The 22,942-nt window shown below is 56.3% G+C and overlaps 1 protein-coding gene across 1 annotated transcript; it reads left to right on the top strand.

The window, feature by feature from the left end:
* The first annotated feature begins 1,949 nt into the window (after positions 1-1,949).
* Positions 1,950-12,017, top strand: TEX29 (testis expressed 29). Its single transcript, XM_032496023.1, has 6 exons — positions 1,950-2,055; positions 2,412-2,506; positions 3,888-3,998; positions 9,821-9,890; positions 10,842-11,005; positions 11,869-12,017. The coding sequence occupies exons 2-6, from the start codon at positions 2,449-2,451 to the stop codon at positions 11,907-11,909; spliced, it is 444 nt and encodes a 147-aa protein (XP_032351914.1). The 5' UTR covers positions 1,950-2,055; positions 2,412-2,448; the 3' UTR covers positions 11,910-12,017.
* The last annotated feature ends 10,925 nt before the right edge of the window (positions 12,018-22,942 follow it).

Genomic DNA, 22,942 nt, shown 5'->3' with positions numbered 1-22,942 from the left:
CCAAGCAGCGTGCTCTGGGGTGATGGCCACCTCGTGGCATCACATTGTCCTGTGGTCCTGGGGGGGTGGGAGGTCGGCCCTCCTTTCTCCTCTTTGGGTCTCACCAGCACCGCTGTGGCCTCCGGTGCCCCCATGCGATCTCCACGCTGCCCTTTCCTCTCCATGTCTCCACTTGAGTAAATCCTTGGAAATCTTGGGTCCCCTTTGGCCTCGCCATGGGGGCCTGTCCTGAGCCCCCACCACCCTCCGGGGCTTTCTAAGCCTCCTTGGCAACCCAGCCTTCAGATGGCTACACCTGAACGTCTCCACGGCTTCACAGGAAGCTTGTGAATAAATGAACCGTCTTCTACTATTCTTCAGCCTCTAGAGTTCCTGGTGGGAACGCCAAGCGGGGCAGCCACTCTGGGAAACAGTCAAGGTTAGCCTTGAGTTATTCCGACTCACGAGCCCACTCAAGGTGTGTACCAGAGGGGAGTCAAAATGTACACGTACACCAAACTCATACGTGGACGTCCACGGCGGCTTCACACATAATGGCCACCAAAGTGGAAACGGCCCAGGTGTCCACCCACGGACAAACAGGGAAGTGATGTCCACCCGTGCACTGGAATAGCACCCAGACATGGAGGGAGTGGGGCTCCGGCACCGCCGGGTGTGTCTGGAACAAGGGCAGGTGGAAGAAGCCGGACACAGACACTGGCCCCGCACTGTGCAGCTCCTCTGACAGGGCAGGGCGTGTTCACAGGCGCAGCCCTGGACTCGTGGTGGATTCGTGGTCACTTTGGGAGAGAGTGGGGGATGCGGGGTGGCCGCTTGTGGGCATAGGGCCTCTTCCTGGGCTGATGGGAGTATGCTGTGGTGGTGGCTGCAAACCGTGTGGACGCCATGGTCACACACTAAGCACACGCTTCAGACGGGTGAATTGTCCACACTGGAGAGTGGTGCAGCCCCGGGAGCTGTTGGACAGCAGACGCCTGCCCTGACCCCCCCAGCTGGACCATCACTGCACATCGTTACTGGGCGACAGTAATGCCAATGGGCACATGTCATCACCCTAGGTTCAGACCAGGAAGCTGAAGCCAGAGAAGCTTGGTTACATGATAACAAAGAGGCTGCCAAAGCCGCTTCCATCTTGCAGGAGCCAGGGAGGCGCTCTCGGCCTGCTCTGCGCGTTCCACGGCCGGAGCCCAAGGCTTCAGATCACTCCGGCGGCCCCGCAGGCTCTGACCCGTCCCTGGCTGACCCCATTTCCTGTCCTCCCTCCCTCCCTGGGCTTCCTTGCTCCTTGTCCCATCGTCCATGACCTTCAATGACCTTGACTTTCTTGGCCTCGGCCACCTGCTCCCTGAGTCACACGCACACCTGGGCTCCGGCCACAGCTCCGACCCTGAGGTCCTCTCCCAAGCCCCTCACCCCTGGGCCTGAGTGATTCAGGCTCCATTCTCCACCCTCCCATGTTTTCATCCTCTCTCCTGGAACGTGGCCACGCCTGCCTCAACGGCCCGCTCCCCCACCCCCAGTCTGCTGGTGGCAGCCCTCCAGGACCTCAGCCCTGACCAGAGGGGAAATGTCTGCTGACCTGTCTGCTCACAGCCCAGTGTCCACCCTAAACATGGCAGCTCCACCGTCCAGCCCAGTTCCCCCCTCACCACGTCCAGTCCTGACTCTGAGGACGTCCGAGAAGCGTCAACTGTCACTAGCCAGTTCCACCTTTGATCTTCTCTGGGTCTCTGTGCCGTTCCCCAGGCTTGATCTTGCCCCCTCAGGGTCTGTTTTCAGCGCAGCCGGGATGACGTGTTAATGTGTGATTCAGTTTCTCTCTGCACCAAATCCTGCCCTAACGCCCAGACCTCACTCAGCGCAAAGGCCAAAGGCCCACGGTGCTCTCACACGTGCCTGTGATCTGTGTCTCTCCTCTGCCTGCCTCCCCTCACTCCACACAGCCTCCTCCGGGTTCTCAGCTTTGTTGGGCTGCCTCACCCCAGGGCCTTTGCACTTGCTGCTGCTTCATCCTTGCTGGACTTGTTCTGAAGGTGAGCCTGGCCGGGCAGTGGGGTAAGTGTTGCTCAGAAAAGGGGCTCAGGTGTGGGGTCTGGAGGCTGCAGGGATCTTCCACCCCTGTCTGACCCTCTGTGATGTCACCAGGCCTGTGTGACATCACAGCGGGCAGAGCGGACCTTCCACTGGCTGGGAGCAGCAGGAGGGAGGTGGTGGTCAGTTTCTTGTTTGGTCTAAAAGCTGTTGTCCACCTGGAGTGTGACTGAGAGACGTGTGACCAGGGGTCAGTGGGGGACGTGCCTGACAGGTGAAGACTGCCCCCCCCCGGCTCAGCCTGGCCACCTCCATCCTGGCACTGACTGCAGCTGCGGCCCGTCCACGAGGTCCCCCATGCTAACCTGCTCTCCCCCCAGGTGCCCTTGAGCCCCCGCCTGACCTTCAACCACTACAATGAGATATGCACCAGAATTCAAGAAGTCCCCATCGCACCTCCTGAAGAAATTTGCAGGTAGGGAGGTGGGGCCACCGTGGGGCCTGAGGTGTGGGGGCTCCTGGCTCTCAGAAGCCGGCTCGGAGGAGGTGGCGGGTGCACTGCGGCCTGAGCGAGCAGCACAGAAGGCGAGCCTGGAACCAGTGACCAGGGCCCGGTTCTTCCCCGCCGCTGTGAGAAGCCTCTTTGCACACATCTTGGTCTCCTGCAGCGAGAAGGGTACGGGGTGTGGCCTCAGGGCCAGGTCCTTGCAGCCCCATCCGGGGCCGTCTCGGGTACAGGTGTGCAGGACGGTCCTGCGACTTCCTCCCCCTCAGCTGGCCGCGACGTTCAGAACCAGCATCCTCACTTCCTCCCCTTGAACGTGGGGACCACGAGGTCTCTGCAGAGGGGCTGGTGTCACGAAAGGGGGAAATAGAACTTAAAGAAAACCCACCCCAAGGGGGTCCCTGCAGCCCAGACACACTTGAGACAAAGCCCGGCGCAGCCCTCATTCCCTCACACTCCCCAGGCTCCGAGTGCCTGCCCTGCGACCGCTGGGCCCCGGGGGGCCAGCCCGCCCCCAGGTCGGCAGGCGGGGCTCTGGCTTCTGGGGCCCGGCTGGGCTGTCGGAGGGCCAGCGGCGTGGGAGGAGGTGGCCAGCCTCGGGCCTCTCGTCCTCGGACTCTGGGACTCTGTCAGCCTTGTGTCTGCGGCACCCGTGGCAGAGGCTGTCCCTCCCTCCCTCCCTCCCTCCCAACCCCGGCCGGCAGGGAGGCCATGCGGACGGATTTGGCAAACCTGGAGTGGGCGTGTCTTGGGACAGGGAGGGAAGGGCAGGAGGGGCACTGAGTTTGTCCAGAATCCCCGAGTCTGAGAGACTAACCCCTCGAGGAAGGCGGGCGTCGCTGGAGGCTCGGGGGGAGGGGGGCCCTCCTGGGGGGCCCTCCCCCCGCCCCCGGCAGCGGCTCAGCAGGCGCTCGGGGCTGAGCCCTGTGCTGCGCTGCCCTGCCTGCGCCTCCCTGAACTTCAGCTTGCCGTCCTTTTGCTCAGCTTTTCAATTCTGAAATACTCCCCAGCCCATGTTGATAATTTTAACTCGCTGGGTGCTCAGATGTGAGTTAATAGCACGTTCCTGGCCAAACCCCCGAAGAGCCGTGGTGTGAGGTCTGCGTCTCCCGGCCCTTCGCCCGGCGCTGAGCCCGGCCAGTTCCTCTTGTTAGCAGACCCCGCGTGGTTCTGTGTGATTAACTTGCGTTATTTTGTTCAGAAATCTAATTCACGTTTCAAAGTGAGATTTGTGTGACGCGTAATTAAACCCACAACACACAGCCGCCAGCTCCCACTCCCAGCCCCGCGTTCCTTAGAGGCCCCGAGGGGCTGTGTTCTGGCGGCAACGTCCTGCGTGTCTGCCTTGCAGTGTGCGACATTCCTCTGTATGACATATGTGACTACAACGTCACCAGGGATCGCTGCAAGGAACTCGGGTGCTGCTTCTACAAAGGCGTCTGCTACGAGAAAGCTGTTCCCAGTAAGTGTGGGGCCGCCCGGCCTGCGGACAAAGCCTCGTGAGCCCTGAGCCACCTGCTTCCCTCGCCCGGGTCAGCACTGCTGGACGGGCTTCCGCTGCCCTTCCCTGGTCACCCCGCCTGCTCTGTGCAGCAGGGGGCGGGAAGGCTTGCGGGTCTGGGAGTGGGACTCAGGCCGTTTAGGCAAGTGGAGAAAGTCCACTTGCGGTTGAGGAGGCTGCTTTGAGAGCCCTCCTTTTTGAAGGGCTGGCCATTCTGGGGGGTGTAGAAAGCTGGGTGTGAGGGAACAGTTCCACCAAAGCCACTGGCTCAGGGAGGGGCTGCTGCCCCCAGACACACAACCCGTGGGTGCTCAGCAGCTCCAGTGCTCTGGGAAATGGTCCCGGGCCCTCCCTGCCCGGTCCTCTCCCTGGCCTCCGGCACCCCAGGAGTCACAGGAGCACCCGTGTCCCAGGGCTTCCCAGGGCGCTTCCTCCCTGGTCTCCCTCTGAGCCCCAGCCGGGCTGAGCCCCCAGGGGCAAGGCTGAGTCTGCCTTCTTGTGCCTGGACACTGGAGGTCAGACGCTGCCCGCTGGGACAGTGCCAACCCCCAGACTCCAAACCTTAGACCAGCTCCTTCAGGAAAGCGGTATCACGGGGAAGACAATTCAAGCAGCTACAGCATTGGCAGAACTGGGGTTCACCCGAAGGGGGGTGTCCGCCTTCCTTTATGGTGAAGATTTGGCACGTGGGGCAAAAGAGGAATCTGTCTGACTCAAAAACAGGCCACAGCAAATGCCCCTCACAGCTGGGAGGATTTCCCGATGACAGTTTTTGTTGAAAACCGACATTTTAAATAATACAATATAGCAACTCTGAAAGTCAGGGTCTCCGGCCTCCCAGGACCTCTTGTTGCTGTGTGTTGTTGTCCTTGTTTAGTGACTTTTCTGAACCAATTGTCTAACATCTGTATTCTCTGTGGTGTTGGCCCTGTGGTCAGCTAATGGCTGGACAGAAATCTCCACAGATGCCTGGGACAGTGCCTTCCCAGTCTTTGCCGAGGGCCCTGTGTGTGTGTTGGGCTCACCTTCAACGCTCAGCCCGAGGGTTTCCAGCGCTGCCTTCATCTTGCCTTCACGCCTGCACAGAAACTCAAGGGCACCCAGCAGTGTGAGCTTAGAGCCTGGGAGGGCCTTTCCTGGGGGTGTTCCCAGCCCGGGATGTGCTCCCCGCCTTCTAGACTCCAAGGAACGTGTCACCGCTTTCCAAACCTCCCTGTAGACAGATCACCCCCGAGAGTTCCCCTTTTAGCCGTTGGTCAGCCTGACGTTTGCCCCAACGACCACCTGCCACGCCAGCCGTCTTGACTCTCCAGGCTGCGGCTGACTGCCTTCAGCCAGTGGCTGAGGGAAGGGCCGCTCGCACTGAGCTCCCGGTCAGGCCAGGCAAAGACACCCGGAGCGAGCCGGCGGCTGCATGCTCGCGGTGAGCTTCCAGAATCCCGAGACACTTCCTTCTGGCCATTTTGCCCTTGTCCCAGTGCTTCCATGGAGAGGGCATTTGAATTGGAGGAGGGGCGCCTTCTCCGCTGTTTTTGAACATTAATTCTGGGCCCCAGCAGATCTCGGGTCCAGTTTACACAATCGGGAAGTCAGAGCTGCACCAGGAAGACGGCCTCCACCCGTCACATCGTAACCCACAGCCTCTAGCCAGCATCCCACTCGGGGCCTGGCTCGCCTCAGGGCCTCCGTCGCTGGACGAGCTGCCATCTTGCGGCGTCCCGGCCGCTCGTGCTCCGGCGCACGTGACTGCCACTCCCGAAGCTGGCTTTGCAGCCCCAGGTGGTGGTTTGGCCATAATTTGATGCTTTTTGCAACTTGTCATCTTTTTGTTGCTGTTTCGTGGCTTTGGTGTTTGACTTGCACGCATCTTACTTGGGAGAGCAGACGGTTCCCAGCCAGCCCTCTTCCTCCACCAGGAAGCCTCGCCTCTTAGAGGCCTCTGCATCCAAGGCAACAGGCTGGTCTTTTGAGACACTTACCACGGGGCCCCCAGAGCAGGAAACAGGAACATCGCAGGGGCGTGCGCGCTCGCTCCTCCAGTCTCTCGCACACAAAGGTGCAGAAGACGCTCAGTTCCCGGGTCAGGTCACAGTCCCTGGTCACAGTCCGTGGTCGTTCATTACCCAGCTCACTCGGATCTCAGGAGATGGGCCATTCAAGGAAGACGGTCGCCAGCAAAGAACGGAAATCCGAGACGCCGCTGCCGTTTCTGTCCTGTCCCCTGGACATCTGCTCCTCAGCGTCTTATGTGGGAGTTGGCCATTTTGCAAATGTTAGTATTTCAGACATCATTTAAATTAATACAATCACCTTATGTCTGTCATTTATTTGAAAAAAATGAAACTTATTCTTTGTAACACCTTAATTATTAGTGTCCTTAAGGAACCAGGAAAAGGACACAGACTCCAGAAACTTCTGTGGTTGGAGACGGCTCACGGCTCAGCCGGTGGGTGGGCCGTTTTCCCTGGAGGCAAGTGTTAGCCTGCTTCCAATCCTTTCCGTTCGAATAATCGAGCTGTGTGGGCTGGGCTTTTTCCTGTGACTTCTTTCAAGCTTGAGAGGTCGGGCCGTCGTGGGAGGGGTCTGGGCAGCGAGCCCTGCGTTTGGGGTCTCACTGTGCCCTCAATTATTTTCCACTTCTTTGACATCTTTCCCATTCAAGACGGCAAGTGAGCCTTTGTGCTGTGTAAGTTGCAGTATTGGGTGACAGGGCGTTATGAGTTCTTTGTGCACATAATTCCATGTTATGAAAACCTTTCACCAACTTCTTAAATTGGCTGGTTTGAAGCACGCGTTGTGTGATGGCGTAATCTGTATTATTAAGAATATGAACTTGGGGAATTAGCATGAGCTCTTTGGGAAAGACTCGGGAGTTCAAAGAGCATGACTCGCCTCCGTTCGTCCGTCTTGGCTTGGAGGGCGCTGTGCGAGCTGTCGCTTCTCCCCGGTGCTTGCCTTCAGGTTCTTCATGGGGCTTCATGACGGTTCCAAAACTTTTGTTTACCTGTATTTGGGGGAAGAACTGACCAAGGGATCCCCCTTCGGGAGCATGCTTTCCTTGGTTGCGGCTCCTTCCGAGTGACCGGTCACAGCACGCGGTGTGCGAGCACTCGCGCGCTGTGCTCCTGACGAGGGGGGTGCTGCCGGAGGCCGTGCCGAGAGACCGGGAGCGAGTCCTGGAAATTCAGCCTCTGCCTCTGGGAACCTGACCGCAAGGAGAAAACATGCTCGCACATATAGAGATGTACTGACGGCTGAATACTCAATCGTTGACTAAATACGCGTCGGTCTAACTTCGCTGACATACAAATTCCGAATTTCTTTCGTGAACCAGGACACAGAATCACATTAAGGAATATGTACCCTCTGGAATTCAAAAATTCGAGGGTTGCCTTCTTCTCCCTTAAAAGCTCCTAATTCATTCTTTCACTGAATTTGTTCATTTCTGTTCAGTTCATCCAACATCATTTAATGTGCATGTTGAGCCAACGCCGACGACACGCCCCATGTTAGTTATCTGTCAGTCTGCGACGAGCGGCCCAGAATGTAGTGGCTTAAAGCAACAGCTTAAGAGGCTTAGCTGGGTGGTTTGGGCTCAGGTGCCTCCTGAGACCACAGTCAGGACACCAGGAGGCTGTGGTCATCAGAAGGCTGGCCGGGGCTGGACTATCTAATTCCAGGTGGCTCGGCACTGGGAGCTCATAAGAAGCCCTTCTCCCTGTCACAAGGTCCCTTTGCATGTCCTTATGACACGAGATGTCTTCCCCGGAGCAAGCGATCAGGACACCGCCTTGGGGGTCACGTTCCACTGCAGTGCCCCTGGTTCAGAGGTCAGCCTCTCCACTGTGGGAGCGCCTACACCACGGGGTAAATGCCAGGAGGTGAGAATCACTGGGGGCATCTTGGAGGCGGCCCTGGAGACTCGAGGGTGAACCCAGGTGAACACATTTCTGCGGGAAAGGCACTGTTGAAAGAGAAGAGCAGCTGGTGAGAAGGGACCTGCAACAGGAAGTTTCCTGGTCCGGCGGTTGTGTAGGGGAACAAGGCTGTGTCATACCCGGCACGACACAGCCCGGAGCTGCCCTCCCCTCTGTCCTCTCCCGCGGACTCCCGATCCCAGGGTGCCCGCCATGTGCTTCACCGCTGGTCCCCGAGCCCCTGGGCTCGGCTTCAAGCCCTTTCTGTTTCCCGACGTCAGCCCCGCGTAAAGGGCCCCAGTGGCCTCACCATTCCCAGAGGTCCTGCAGGTCCGTCCGGCCAGTGCAGGTCCCAGGGGCCATCGCATCCTCTACAGCCATGGCTCTCCTAGTGTTGCGGGTTGACTTGTGTCCCCCAAGGACCGATGCTGAAGTCCCCACCTCTGGTACCTGAGAATGTGGCCTTCCTTGGATACGAGGTCTTTGCAGATGCAGTGAATTAAGACGGGGTCCCACTGGAACCAGGTGGGCCCTCATTCCAACATGACCGGTGTCTTGTAAGGGGAGACGCAGACACACAGACACGGAGGAGGATGCCACGTGAAGACACCACTCAGGGACGGGGGTGGCCATGTGGTGATGGAGCCCGAGACGGGGTGAGGCATCCAGAAGCTCAGGATTCCGGGGGCCACAGAGGCCGGAAGAAGCAAAGAAGGGTCCCCTCCCCGACCCCCCAGGGCCTCAGAGGGAGCCCAGCTCTGCTGACACCTTGATCTGGGACTTCCGGCCTCCAAACTGCAAGACAAGGAACTCCTGCAGTGTAACCCCCCGGGGCGTGCTGCTCCATCACGGCGCCCCAGGAAGCGAGTGCACCAGTGAGGACGCCCCTCCTAGTGCGGGGCTCCGGGGGAAACAGCCCCGCGGGAGGAGGGGGTGGGAGACTCGTGGCCCTTGAGATAGGCATCTGCAGGCAAGCCGGCCCCATCCTTCGAGAGCATGGAGGGTGGCTGGCAGCCCAGCGATGACGGAGGCCCAGCGAGGCCTGCGTGCTAACAACCACGCCGGCGTGCCGTCCTTGAGTCCTTACACCCACCCAACAAGGACAACATGCAGGATGAAAACGGGGGAGAATGCTGTTTGAGTTAGGCCTCCCTGGGGCGGCGCTCGTGCAGAACACCCCTCCAGTCTGCCCGAGTGAGTCCCGGGTCGGCCAGCGGACGTGGGCCACCACCCGTCCTCCAGGGAGGCTGGTCCCCTGGGCCAGCCTGAGAGCCGGGCACCGAGAGGGCCCCTGCGGTGGAGAATCCCCAGGGCTCCGGGGGTGGCACCCCGACCTCTCCTCCCTCTCCTTCCCCTGGACCCGGGATGGGCCAAGAATTCACAGCAACTGATGCCCCCACACAGGGAGCCGCGGGGGTAGTGGCCCCCACTAAGAGTCACCCCAAAAGCCTCCAGGTCTTCTGTTGGGGGTGGGTTTAGGGACGACGTGGACAGTTTGGGGCCGTGCGAGCCCCATGTTAACAAAGGAAAGCTCAGTCAGTGAAATTTGAAATCAGACCTGTGGAATTTGTCGCCCCAAAGCATCTCCTAAACTCAATTTTGTGACAACTGACGTGACTATTAAGGAGCCATTTCCAGGGAGCAGGGGGCAGGGTGTGGTCTCGAGGCCAGGGGGCCGCTTGGGGCCGTTTCTGGGGGACAGGAGAGGGCAGCTCTCCCACCACTGTCCTCAGGGGACAGTCCTGAGGGACAAAGTGGAGAGGCTGGTGCTCAGGGCTGAGCCAGGCCGTGGGGGCGGTGGAGGGCACAGCTGCCTCAGGGAGCAGGAGGGACCTGGACCAGGGGTGAGCCGACACTGTTTTCCAGTTTATGTGCAGGTGTTTTCTGCCTTGGTCGTGGTCATCGCCGGGGCCTTCGTCATCACCGTGATCTGCAGGTCAGCGCTTGTGCCCTTCCAAACTCACCTGCCACCCTGGGGGGGGGCGGGGGGGCTCCTCAGCCTGTGATGTCGGTGACGAGGAGGGCCCTGCGAGAACGCGGGTGGGCCAGCAGGACAGCCCACTTCCCCCGCGCTCCTGACAGCGACACCACAGCATCTGATGACACCTGCCGTCGCCAAGCAGGCTTATTCCCTTCAGCCTCACAGCCCACAAGCGTGTGTCTGCAGAGCCCTGGCCACTGGTCCCCGTAAGGCTGGCCGTGTCCCTCGGCCTGAGGTGGCTGCGGTGTAGACGTGTGCTCGGACACGAGTCCCCCAGCTCCCACTGGCAGTGAGGACACCCACTCAGCCAGGCCCCCACAGCTGCCTGTCGTCCACAGGCAGGACTGGCATCCAGCCTCCTTCCTTGGGGCCGTGGGGCTGTGCGACACGAGTAAAAGCCATGAGACTCACTGAGTCACTTTGTCCAACAACGAGCACCATTTTCCTCCTCTGAGTGGTGCGGGGGTGGGGGGCATCTTCCAGAAGATGCCAGGCTGTGACTGTGCGGGGCACATGCCTTCCCCACGCCCTGCTCTGTCTTGAGAGCCTGGATGCCATGTGCAGAGCAACTGTTGGGAGCATTTATAAGAAACAAAAGTGGGGACTATTAAGACAAAGCATTTATCTTGGCAAACACACACGTGTGACCACGAACCATATTTTTTTTAAAAATTATTTTTATGTATTTATTTTTTGGAGGGAGGTAATTAGGTTTGTTTATATTAATGGAGGTGCTGGGGATTGAACCCTGGACCTTGTGCACACTAAGCTCATGCTCTACCACTGAGCTATTCCCGCCCCTCAAACCCTGTGTTTTTAGGGACACATCCTGGTGGAGGGCTGGACTGGCCCATAGAGTTTTCCACCCTTAGTTCCTCTGACTGTGATAAAAACTCTTTCCATCAGAGTTGTCCAAGAGAGGTGGAGGGAAAAGGAAGTCCCTACGGAAATACCTGTGTCATCCAAGCCCAGCACTAAAGTTGAGACGGTGGTCCCCGCTGAGCAGCCGGCGTCGAAGGCTTCAAGCACAGACCGGACACACAAGAGCTGGGACACCAGCGGGGAGTATGGTAAGGCGGGGGATGGGCCCAGCCTTACTGCTCTGGAGCTGGTACCTGGGAACGACACTCGGAGGCCACACTGGCCCTTCGAAAAGTTGTATCTGTTTTTTGGTTTGGACCAAAGTCTAATATCTCTTCTCTGATGAGGAGGGTCAGGTTTGCAAGGTGGATTCTGCCCTCAGCGCAGTTTCCTGTCTGTAAGTCTGTTTCCTCCTTAAACAGCCTCCCTCTTCCCTCCCTGCTCTGTGTCCCCCCGGCCCCTCAGGCTGGGTGTCGTGTGCAGGGCGTGGGCAGTGGGGTGCTGGTGGGGGACAGCGCCACTTCTTCTGCGGCACCGGGAGGGCTGTGCCGGGTCCCGCCCGCTCTGGCTTCCAGGAGGCCAGCTGCGTGTCTGGTCACTTGGCCTCTTAGGTGGCCTTTGGCCAGTGCCTGTGGCTCTGTATCCGTGGGGGAGCCCCTGGCAGGTTAGAGAAGCGTCCTCAGTGATCTGTCCTGGGGGATGTCTGTGCGGGGACTCTGTCTAGGTCTCTCGTCAAGACGTGGCTTTACTGGTCAGCGAGTGGCCTGCCCAGATGTTTCCTGGGACCTGCACGTGGCCCCTGGCGGATGTGCAGGCCCGCTGCCCACCTTCTCAGGATGCGCTCTGCAGAGCGAGGCGCCTCCACTCATCCCTGTTAATAAGCCTTTCTCCCCCAGGAGCGAGTGGAAAGACGCGGGGCAGCAGAGACCCGCCCCGCCCCCCAAGCTTGCTCTTGAATAAATCCCGGCGGAGCGCGTCCCCGCCCACGTGCTCGCAGGCCTTGAGCAGGGTTCGTGAGGCTGCCGAAACACCACCCAAAACACCACTTCTTTTCCTTCTGTTTTAAATCCAGCAACATGGACAATGGAAGAAGAATATGAAACGGAGGACTGAAGTGCCTCATAAAGACCAAGTGAAGGCTGGCAGAAACCTCGACGGGAAGCGGGGTAGCCGGTGAGCGATGGCTGAGATGTACGAGGAAATGGCCATGGGGAGAAAAAAGTAAAGGTATTTTGAGTGCTTCCTGCTTGGTCTTGTTCACCCAAGGCTGTGTTTTTGTCTTCGGAGGGAGAAAGCCTTGGCAGCTGAGCCCACGCCCCAGAAGCTGTCACTTCTGATGCACGGTGTGTAGCTGAGCCGGGACGGGCCCCTTGCGGCATCGAGGCACCCGGAGGAGGGAGGGCCCGGGCAGCGCTGCCTCCTGGCCGGCGTCCTGCTGACTGGAGCCGGCACCTGCGGCAGGTTGGGCTGCATCGGGTGTGGCCCGCCCACAGGTCACAGAGGACCAGAGGAGGGCGAGGAGCTCGGGCTCTGCGGCCCAGCGCTCCCACGGCTCCTCAGCTCTGCCTGTCAGCATCCAGGCGGCCATGCACCATGGAAATGCACGGATGTGGCTGGGTTTCAGCAAAACTTTATTTATGAGACCAGGTGACGGGTGGATGCGGCCGGCCAACTGTGGTTTGTCATCCCTGGTCCTGAGTTCCTAGATATGCCTCTGGAGGCCACTGACTGGGAACCTGTGTGTTCCTTTGATTGTCTCGGAATAAGGGGGAAGATTCCTGAGGCCTTGGCCCGTGAATGGGGGTGGGCTCTGGCTATAAATTCGTGCTGTCCAGAGGAGACTGGTCCCTGGCTGACCGGGGCTGGACCATCCCTCGAAGAGATGAGGCGGATTAGATGCCCCAGAATCTGCAGCTGAGCCCCGAGGTGCGGTGTGGGCACCCGCACCTCTTTGCATGTGTCTTTAATGGGAAACGAGGGTGCGTTGCGGAGAATTGCGGAAGCGGCCTCGCAGCTCCCCTTCCTCCAGGGGAGGTTGGACCTTGCACCCCAGGCGGCAGCTCCCCGGGCTCCTGGGCAGCGGCTGCAGCACCGTGACCTCCTTCGTGGCCAAGTGACGCTGAACACAGTTAACCTCCTGTGTGGCACATGCTGCGTCCCAGAGCAGGGCCCTGGGCCCTGTCATCCCTTTGCCTCCCGAATCACAGAGGCGTCACCGGGGCGGAGCTGCTCGGGAGGGCTGGCCGTGGCCCTTTCGGGGAAGCTCAGGATTTCAGCCCTTCCAGTCCCGCTGCTGCAGATCTTGGACCCGGAGGTGCACGGGGCTGTGGGAGAGAACTGCCCACCCCCAGGAACTGCCCTGGACCCAGAGCAGAGGTGGGAGTGGGGGTCGCTCTGAAGGCGTCCCACCTGGTGGCAGAAGCAGGAGAAGAGTGACTACTTGCGTGTCACTGGGTCCCCAGGCAGGGGGCACGGTGGGGGGAGGGCAGGAGGGTTCTCGGGCATCCTCCCAGTAGGAGGATGGAGCAGGAGGCTTTGGCCTGTGATGCGGGTCCGGCCTGGCCTGAGGGGCAGGGCGGCTGGTAAGGCCGGCTGATCTCCCGGCTCTGCTGTGGCTCCGAAGCCTGGCCCAACAGGAGCTCTGGGCACAGCGGGTGGCTGGGGGCCCGCTCTGGGCAGAAGTGGCTTGGCCGCTGCGAGCCCCGCACTCAGCATGGCACGTCCCCGGGGAAGGACGGGGAACGTGCTCAGCTCTGTGGGCTGGAGCGTCAGTCAGATGAAACCCGGCAGCCTATATGGGACTGCGTGGCTGCTTAAGTTTTTACCTCCGCCTTAAAAATCTGTTATAGAAAACACGAAAAGCCCAGAAAAAAAGAATAAACTGTTTACGTCCGAGGGACCCTAAATGGCAATGTTTACCTGTGGGTGGTGTTTTCTTCCTGCTCCTTCCTGACCGCACAGCGTTTCGTGCGCAGCCTGTCCTGGGGGACAACGGGAGACACCTGTCTTCCCCCTGGGCTGAGTCACTCTGGTGTCGGTGTCTGGGCCACGGGCTCCCAGAGGCAGTCAAGCATTGTTCTGGGTGAGTCTGTGTGAGTGTTTCTGGATGAGGTTAACGTGCAAGCAGGCGGCCTGAGGGAAGTGGTTCCTGCTCGCCTGTGGGTGGGCCTCATCTAATCAGGTGAAAGCCTTAAGGGAACAAAAAGGCTTATCCTCCTGTAAGAGGGAACTCGTCCTGCCTGACCACATTTGGACTGAGATGTCAGCTTTCTCCACTTTGGATTCAAACTGAAGCATATCCTTTCCTGGGCCTCGGGTGCTGCCAACAGATCCCGGGACTTGGCAGCCTCTGTAATTTATATGAGCCGGTTCCTTGCCATCAGTCACTCCATCTCCCATGGGCTCCTTTCCTCTGGAGAACCCTGACCCGTGTACCCCCATGCAATAAACATCAGCCTAGAGGGAGAGTGGTGCCTCTAAGCCATGGAGTTTCCCACACGACAGGAGTGTGTGTGACTCAGGGCGGGGGCCCTGGGTAGTTCACACTGAGACGGTGACTCTGGATGAGAGCTGGCCGCCCCGGCAGACCTACCATGGGGCGCCAGCCTGACCTCAGGGAGGGACGAGGGCGGGAGAGGGCTCCAAGCGCACAGGCAGTGGCTCTGTCACGTCTGTATCACGAGGCCACAGTGAACACTCTCGACAGGGAGGCTGGGCTAAGCACCCCTGGCTGATGTCCCGGGAGGGGCGTGTCCTGAGGACACGGACGCTTCACCTGGGGGCCCCTCCACCTCGCCCGACGTCTGTCTTGCTTTGGCCAGTTCTGAGTCGCACCCTTTTGCTACAAAAAACTAACCACAAGAAGAGGGCTTCCCTGAGTTCTGTGAGTTGTTCCAACAAATCACGGAACACGAGGGTGGCTGTGAGGACCCCCAAATTGGCAGCCATCTGGCCTGAAGTGCGGGTGGTCTGGGGACCCTGGACTGTGGCCAGTATCTGAGATGACAGCAGCCTTGTGGACACCGGTCCCTCGGATGGTGCAGCGTGGCTAAACGCTTGTCCCCTCTTCCCTCCAGCAGCCGTCTTCCCGCCGGCCCACGCACTGGCCAGGGCGGGAGGCGAGCTCACCCGCTCCTGTGGGGATCTGCTCGGGCGCCCACTGGGGGCCAGCGGAACCCTCATCACACTGTGAGGGGTCCGGTGGAGGTGGGGGGACCCAAGTTCTGACCTCAGGGTGCCAGGGCCGTCCTCTGCCTGGAGGAAACCCCCGTGCTGCGGAGAGCGTCCGTCTGAAATGCTAGCGATGGATGCTTTCTAGTCTGCACCTTGGGTCCCGGAATCATTCTGTTCTTGACCACTATAGTCTGTCTCCGCGGTGGGGGGACTGGCTCACCCCCGCCGTGAAGGAGCAGTCCCCTCCCGCAGCTGGCCCTGCGGGACCTGACAGGTTATGTAATCGTTTCATTGTCCTTGCTTGTCTAAGAATAAACACATTTTATTCTGCAAGTAAGGCGGCGTACACTCTAATCTGATCTTTTGATGAAGCAAAGAAAAGCTGATTTATTTTTAGAGAATGAACTTGCTGATAAGTCCTAATTTGGATCCATGTACGTACACGCCTGGAGGGTGCTGCCCGCTCCCTGGCCTCTGCGGGCGCTTGCGGGTCAGTGTGTCCCGCCGCACGTGGAACTTTCCGGGTCTCATCCGCACGAAAGATTCTACTGACTCTTTACAAAGGAGGAAAACACAGTCAGAACGTTTTCTTTGGCTCAAAGCTTCCCTTCCCTCCCACTGTGGTTTCCAGTCTGGCTTTTCTTTCCCCTGTTTCTAGGTTGGAAGCAAATGGATTTAAAAAGAAAAAAAAATGAAGCCCCATCTCTTGACTTCATAGACTGGTGGTCTTAGACCAAAGGTCACTCCAAGTCACTCTGCCACGGAGGCTTTGTCCCCTCTCCCTGGAGCATGGCTGGGGGCAGGGTGAGGCATCCTCCCTTCACGTCACGGACACATCTGGACCTGGAGAGGGACCGGAGCAGGTGGCCGAGGCTCGGACGCTCAGGGTGGGCCCTGGTCTGGGCGTTGGTGGCTCCACAGCAGGGAAGGACAAGGCCGGGCGATGCCAGGTGGGGCGGGGCAGCCTGCTGTCCGCCCGGCCACCAAGGACCGACTGCTCATCGTCTGAGAGCAGCAGGTAACCAGCCCTTCGGGTGAACAAAGGGACAAGTTTCCGTGAAGCGTCTGCACGCACCAGGTTGTGGTGAGACCAGGAGAGAGCGCGCTCGCCCGGGGGCGCTGGGGTGGTGCCGAAAAGGCTCAAATCCAGGAGGAGCGCATCCTCAGCCGGGAGGGAGGATGGGAAAGGGGCAGGGCGCCCACTTTTTAGCAGGTTGCTTGTTTTCTCGCTGTTGACTTTAGAAGTTCTCTACGAGTTTTGGATCGCAGTCCTTTGTGTCTTTTGCAACATTCTCTCCCGGTCGGTGGACTGTCCGCTAACTCTCTTGGTGCTGTCCTTCCCAGAGCAGAAGTTCTGAGTGTTGATGAAGGCCAGCGTCACTCACTGCCTTCACGGACCACGCCTTTGGTGTGGTACGTGAAAAGGTACCGCCATGCCCAAGGCCATCTAGGCCTCCTCCTGCCTTATCTTGCAGGCATTTTAGTTTTGCATGTTGCATTCGGGCCTATGATCCATTTTGAGTTAATTTTTGTGAAAGGCATAATCTAGATTTTTTTTTTTTGCATGTGGACGTTAAGTGGTTCCAGCATCGTGTTTTGGAAGGACTGTCTGCTCCCCGGTGTTGCCTTTGCTCCTTTGTCCGGGATCAGTCAGCTGCACTCACGTCAGTCTGTTTCTGGGCTCTCTGCTCGGTTCCCTGATCTGTGCGTCTCGTCTTCCACCAGCGCCACGCTGCCTTGACTCCTGTGGCTTCGCAGTAAGCCTTAAAGTTGGTGGTGTCAGTCCTCCGTTGTGGCTCTTCCCCTTCAGTATCGTGTTGGCTGTTCTGGGCCTTTTGCGTCTCCATATAAACGTTGGAACTAGCTTTTCCATATCCACAAAGTAATTTGCTGGGATTTGCTTAGGGCTGCACTGAATCTATAGGCCAAGTTGGGAAGAACTGAAATCTCCACACTATTCACGGAAATGGACCCTGTCTCCACTCACCTAGTTTGATTTTGTTCATCGGAGTTTGTGTTTTCCTCACGTAGGTCTTGTACACATTTTATTAGGTTTATGTCTAAGGACTTCATTTTTGAGGGTGCTTACGTAAATGGTATTGTGTTTTTAATCTCAGGTCCCACTGGTTCCCTGCTTGTCTGTAGGGAAGCACCTGGACTGCGTGCGTGCACTTCCTACACTGCAGCCTTGTGCAGCTGCCAGTGAGTTCCAGGAATGGCTCTGCCAGATCGGCCGTACTTTCTGTGTAAACAGTCAGGTGCTCTGTGAACAAGGACGGCTTTAACTCTTCCTTCCCAGTCGGTAGAGCTGCACTTCCAGTCTGTGTGCCCCTGTTGCCTTTTCTTGTCTGTTTGCTTTAGCAGGGACCCCCGCACAGTGCTGAAGAGGAGCGGTGAGAGGGGGCAGCTTGCTTGTACCCGACCTCGTGGGAAGGGGTCAAGTTCCCCACCGTTAAGTGTGGGGTCAGCTGCAGATATTTTGGTGGCTATCCCCATCAGACTGAAGTTCCTCCTCGTTCCTAGTTTACTGAGCGTTTTGAGTCATGAGTGGGTTTGGGATTTTGTCGAACCCGTTTTCCTGCACTTACTGATGTGCTCAGATGATTTTTCTTCATCTGTTGCTGTGACGATCACATTAATTGACTGTCAGATATTGGGCGGGCCTTGCACACCTGGGTACAGCCCACCTGGTCGTGGTATAGAACTCTTTTAATCCTTTTGGGGTTCAGTTTGCTAATATTTTGTTGAGGAGTTTTGCTCCTATGTTCATGAGAGGCATTGTTCTGTGCCTTTTTTTCTTCTGATGTCACGTCTTCGTCTGCTCTTGGTATCGGGGTGACGCTGGCCTCAGAACGATCAGGAAGTGTTTCTTCTACTTCCATCCTCTGAAAGAGATTGTAGAAGAAATTGGTATAAATTTGTCCTCAAATGTTTGGTAGAATTCATCTGTGCATCCATCTAGGTTTGGTGCTTTCTGGTTTGGAAGGTTATTGTTGATTTAATTTATCTAATAGACATAGGTTATTCAGATTGTCTATCTCTCCTTGTGTAAGTTTTGACAAATTGTCTTTTTCAAGGAATTTGTCCATTCCATCTAGGTTATCGAATCTGCGGGCATGAGGATGCTCACAACGTTTCCTTATTAACCTGTTAGTGTCCGTGGATCTGTATGGTGTCCCGTCTTTCGTTTCTGATGTTAGTAATTTGCCGTCTTTTTAAAATCTACTTCTTGAAACGCCCTCAAACTTACAGAAGAGTAGCAAGTCCCAGCACAAACATTTCTTCTCCACTGAAACATTTCAGAATAAATTGCGAACATAATGCTCTTCTCCCAAGTATGCTAATGTGTATTTCCAGCAAACAAAGATGTTCTCTTAAAACACCACGGCATGCCTATCAGCGTCAGGAGGCTAGCACTGGTCCGCCCACTGCCCTTTTGTCCTTAGACCCTAGTCAAACGCTGCCGCTTCTCCCAGTGACGCCCTTTACGTCGGAGGCAGCCGGCCCTGCACACCTGACACCTGGCTGTCAGGCCCTTCACGTCGTCTTCATCATGGAACAATCCTCGGGCCTCCCCAGACTACTGTGCGAAGGTCACTTTTGAAGATTACAGACCAGTTGCTAGCTTCCTTCTTTTGAGTCTGTCTGTTTCCTTGTGAACACACTCAGCCCACGTGTGTCTGTCGTGACTACACAGAGGTGTCGCTCTGCAGTAGCCCCGCTGCTGAGGATGGCCATCGCGACTCACTCGATGGAGGTGGCACCCCCGGTTATGTCACTCCTTCCCCCTCCTTAGCTGGCGTGTGCAGGTAACTTCAAGTTGTGTGAGAATCCGCGTTAATCCTCCTGTTTGTATACTCATTCGTGCACTTCCGCGCGGACCCACGGCCCACGGTTCTGGAGAGTCTGTTACAGCCATGATTTACTCTGACGTCTAAACTCTCTCAGGTTCCGCCAGGGGAAGCCCCTGCGAGCTGGCTCCAGCCCTGCGTCTCTCTGGTTCCGTGAGATCGTCCCTGCGCCCTGACGCGCCCGGCACTGCAGGCCCAGCCCGGGAGCCGCGCTTCTCCCGCGAGCCCTGGGCCTGCAGGGGTGCCTCCTTTCCTCTTCAGTCTGAGAGGCCAGCTCCAGTCACTCTCCTCCACGAGGAGGGGAAGCTCACTCCTCACCCCTCAGGGAGGGGCTGCCACAATGTCCCCCTCCGTCTGGGCCCCCTTTGTCCCCAGCACCTCCGGGGACTGGCTCGGGGCCTCCGTTCTCTCTGGGCAGAGGTCGGTGCCACTTACCAAGACCCTGTTTGTGTCGCTGCTGTTGCTGCTGCTTTGGTTTTTTGGTTGACTTGTTAAAACCCATTTATCTATTCTGCTTCAAATTAATCCCCAAATGTTGCTTGATCAAACCACTTGCTGTTACAGTGATTACGGACATACAACATTTCTCCCCGGCCTTTTGAAGGGCCAGTCACCATGGTAACCACATTACGGCAAATTGCTTTGTCTCCTCAAAATGCCCTTCAGAAAAAGGTCATTCAGTGCTAACGTTTCCGAGGACATAGCTGTGTGAGCAGCAGGGAAGCCCGTCGTCGCCCCGCACTGGCCCCTGTGCGTGTGTGCGTGTCTTCAGTCACGTCATTTCAGGAAAGCCTCAGAGCAGGACCAAATACTGAGAGTGGAAAGAGCTCCACACACGTGTGTGTGTGTGTGTTTGTGTGTGTGAACTTGAAGACAGCTCTGTGTCAGCTCTGCTGCCTCTTGAGGACCACATCTTGTCGCTTCCCGGCCGGGTGGGGTGGAGGTGGGGACAGGCACCCTGCTCCTGTGGGACCTGCGGGCACCTGGAGCCGGTGGGAAAGAAGAGCCTGCGGGCAGAGTGGTCCCAGGGTCCCAACTCCCACAGGCTGTGCCGACCAGTAACGCAGGCCGTCACCGTGGAGCCCATGGTGGGCCAGACAATGGGACAGATTCTGTTGTTGCTGGTTTTGATTTAATCTCAAGATTTTTATGTAACAGTTCACTGGCTGTGGGTTTGTTGTTTTTCAGAATAAAACCTGCTGCGCTGTGCTCCGGGGCCCAGCTTTTCGGCCCTCGTTTCCCAGGGGAGGCGCCTGCGGCTCAGAGCTCACTTCTACGCAGAGGTGTCAGAGGTCGCACCGTGAATCATGCCCTGCTTCTTTCTTCATAATGAGCCTCCCTCAGGCTCAGCATGGGTGCAGTTCAGCGCCCAGGTGGTCAGTCCTCTGTGCTCTGTGACGCTGTCGCCGCCCCCCCACCCCCGCGTCCTCCGCCCAGCGGCAGCCAGCTCGTTGTCGCAGTGGTGCCTGGGGGTCTCCTGTGTGGCTCTAAACCCTCTCCTTCCGTGGGTCCTTAGCTGTTCTCAGATGTGCGTAAGTCGCTGTTTCCTCAGCACTTAACTCTGCCCGGCGTCCTTCCAAGCACTTTCCCTGGGTTTTTTTTTTTTTTCGTTTTTGCTTTTTGCTCTCCACGTTTTCAGTCCTAACTTTCTCAACACCCCGACGGGGCGGCGCTGTCCTCAGACCCCTGAGAAAGCTGAGGCGCAGAGAGGCGGCGGGGTTGGCGCAGGCGCGCAGCGGGGGGCGGGGGGGGGGACGCCAGCAGGCGTGTGGCCCGGTTCCCGAGTGTCACCAGCGTGAGGAGGCGGGTGTCCTCCCAGCGCAGCTCTAGTCCGCGCTTCTGAGTGACCTTGAGCATCTTTCGTATGTTGTTCTTTTGTATGTTGTTCTCTGTGAATAGTTTATGTTTTTGTCCATTTTCCTATGGGATTTTCCGTCTTTTCCTCTGTTTTTGAGATCATTCTGTGTACTGGGGAGAACAGCTCATTTATCTGTGAGCGCGCGGCAGGCTTTCGACCAGTTTGTCTCATGCTATTCGACTTGGTTTATGGTGCTTTTCAAAAGTTAAAAAAAAGCTTTCCTAGTCAAGTTAATCAATTGTGGCTTTTACTGCATGTAAATATGTAACAGTTTAAAGTTTTCTTCACATCTTTCATATACAGATTATAAGAGAACTTACCCATATTTTCTTCTAGAAGTTTCCCCGTTTAGATGACTGATGCGTTTGGTCTCTGTTCTGGTTTTGGTGTGGAGCATGGACCTGCTTCTGCCTTTCTGATGGCCATCCAGCGGCCACAGCACCTGTGTCCTCACGGAGCCTGCCCACTCCCAGAGGTCTGGGAGGTCACCTGCCCTGTGCTGTGTTCCCACACACTCTCAGGGCTCTGCCTGGACTTCCTGGTCCATCGGTCTGTCTACCCATTTGCCAAGATCACAGTTTTAATTATTGAGCCTTTTTCACACATTTTACCATCTGGTAAGATTAATCCCCCCTCATTGCTCTTCTTTTAGGATTTCCCAGCTATTATTGCATTTGAATAATATGCAGTAATAATTTTGCTGACAGCTTAATTTTTCATTTAAACTGTAGGATCAACTTGTGTTAAGTCCAGACTAAAAACTGCCTGGGAGTTTTATTTCAATTTTGTCAGCTTTATACGTTCTCTCTCGGAGGACTGGTGTTTTATAATGTTGAGTCATCCCATCCAAGAACAAAGGATGTTTCTGCATTTGTTCAAGTCACTTTTGTGTTTTTTAGGCGTGGTTAGAAATTATTTTCACATGGATTTTGCATATTTCTTGATAAATTAATTCCTGAGCACTTAATCCTTTTTGTTGCTCTCGTAACAGTGAGTGTCTCTCCCATCACCCGCCCTAGGCATGTGCTATTGATTTTTGTGCACTCATTTCACATTCATTCTATTTTTTAAAATTCTTTTATTGTTTCTGTTACTTTCATTACTGGGTCTCTTTTGTTTTCCAAGTGTATTATTACATCATGTGCACATAAAATTTTGTTTCTTTCCAAATTTTTAACCCTGTAATGGTTAAATTTTTCCATATCTAATTGTGTTCATTATATTTTCAACACAGTGTTAAAAACTGGTGCAGACAGTGGGAGTTCTTGCCTGGTTTCTGACCTCAGCGGGAAATACCTCTGCTGTTCTCCTGTTAAGAAAGATAATGACTTCAAGGCTGACTTTATGTATACATACATGTATCTCTGTGTACATACATGTATACGTGTGTATATAGATACAAACATAGTCTGATACGTAGCGTTTTTATCACCACTATTTTTTAGTAATTCTACAATTTTTATTTGTACTTTTCAATTGCTGTTTATTATAGAGTTTTTTTTTTTCCCCAAAAAAGGAAGGTTTTTTGGTGTTAAGGTTCTGTATTCTGGCTTTTTTTTTGCATTTCTAATAAGATTTATGTTTGTAAATTATTATTAAACTTGTGACTAAGTGTGGTGAATTGCTGTGAATGCTCCACGCGCATTTGGGAAGGAGCGCGCTGTGCTCAGAGGTGGAGTTACTGCGCCATCACCATCTCTGTTGACTCCGCCTCCCTCCTGGTGCTCTGTCCCTGGACCTCTCCTGGGCTGAACGTAGACATTGTCTCCTGTAGTTTAGTGGTTTCCCTTCATTGCATCTCTTGACATTTCCAAGTTACAAAGGTGGTCACTGTGTTCAAGACAAGCTTCAAATGTTCTCTGTTTTCTGGACAGTATATCCTCTTGTTCGCAAAGTCGACATCTCATCTCTTTGATGTTAATTGTACTTTCAAAAAGCTTCCTCTCTCCTTTTATTATTTCTATTTCCTCTGAGTTAATTTTCCCCCCCTTTCTTTCCTGTCTCTCTGCCCCTGGCTTGTATGTGGGGGACTTTGACCAGGTGCCCGGAGACCCTTGATGCCCTGGGTGGACGTCTGGACGCTCTGTTCTCACAGACGAGGCTTGTGGGCTGGAAGGTGACTGGGTGGGGACCCTGCTGTTTGCTGGCCGACCCCTAAGTGTCTGTTGCCTTTTCTCTTTGGTCTGTCGGTTTTCCCAAAGATGACCCTTCTTCTGGCTGGAGGCCTGGCTGCTGCCGTCCAGAGAACCGTCGAGGAGGGCAGA

The sequence above is a fragment of the Camelus ferus genome, chromosome 14, assembly GCF_009834535.1.
Source record: "Camelus ferus isolate YT-003-E chromosome 14, BCGSAC_Cfer_1.0, whole genome shotgun sequence".
NCBI lineage: Eukaryota > Metazoa > Chordata > Mammalia > Artiodactyla > Camelidae > Camelus > Camelus ferus.
This window is presented reverse-complemented; position numbering and strand designations above follow the sequence as displayed.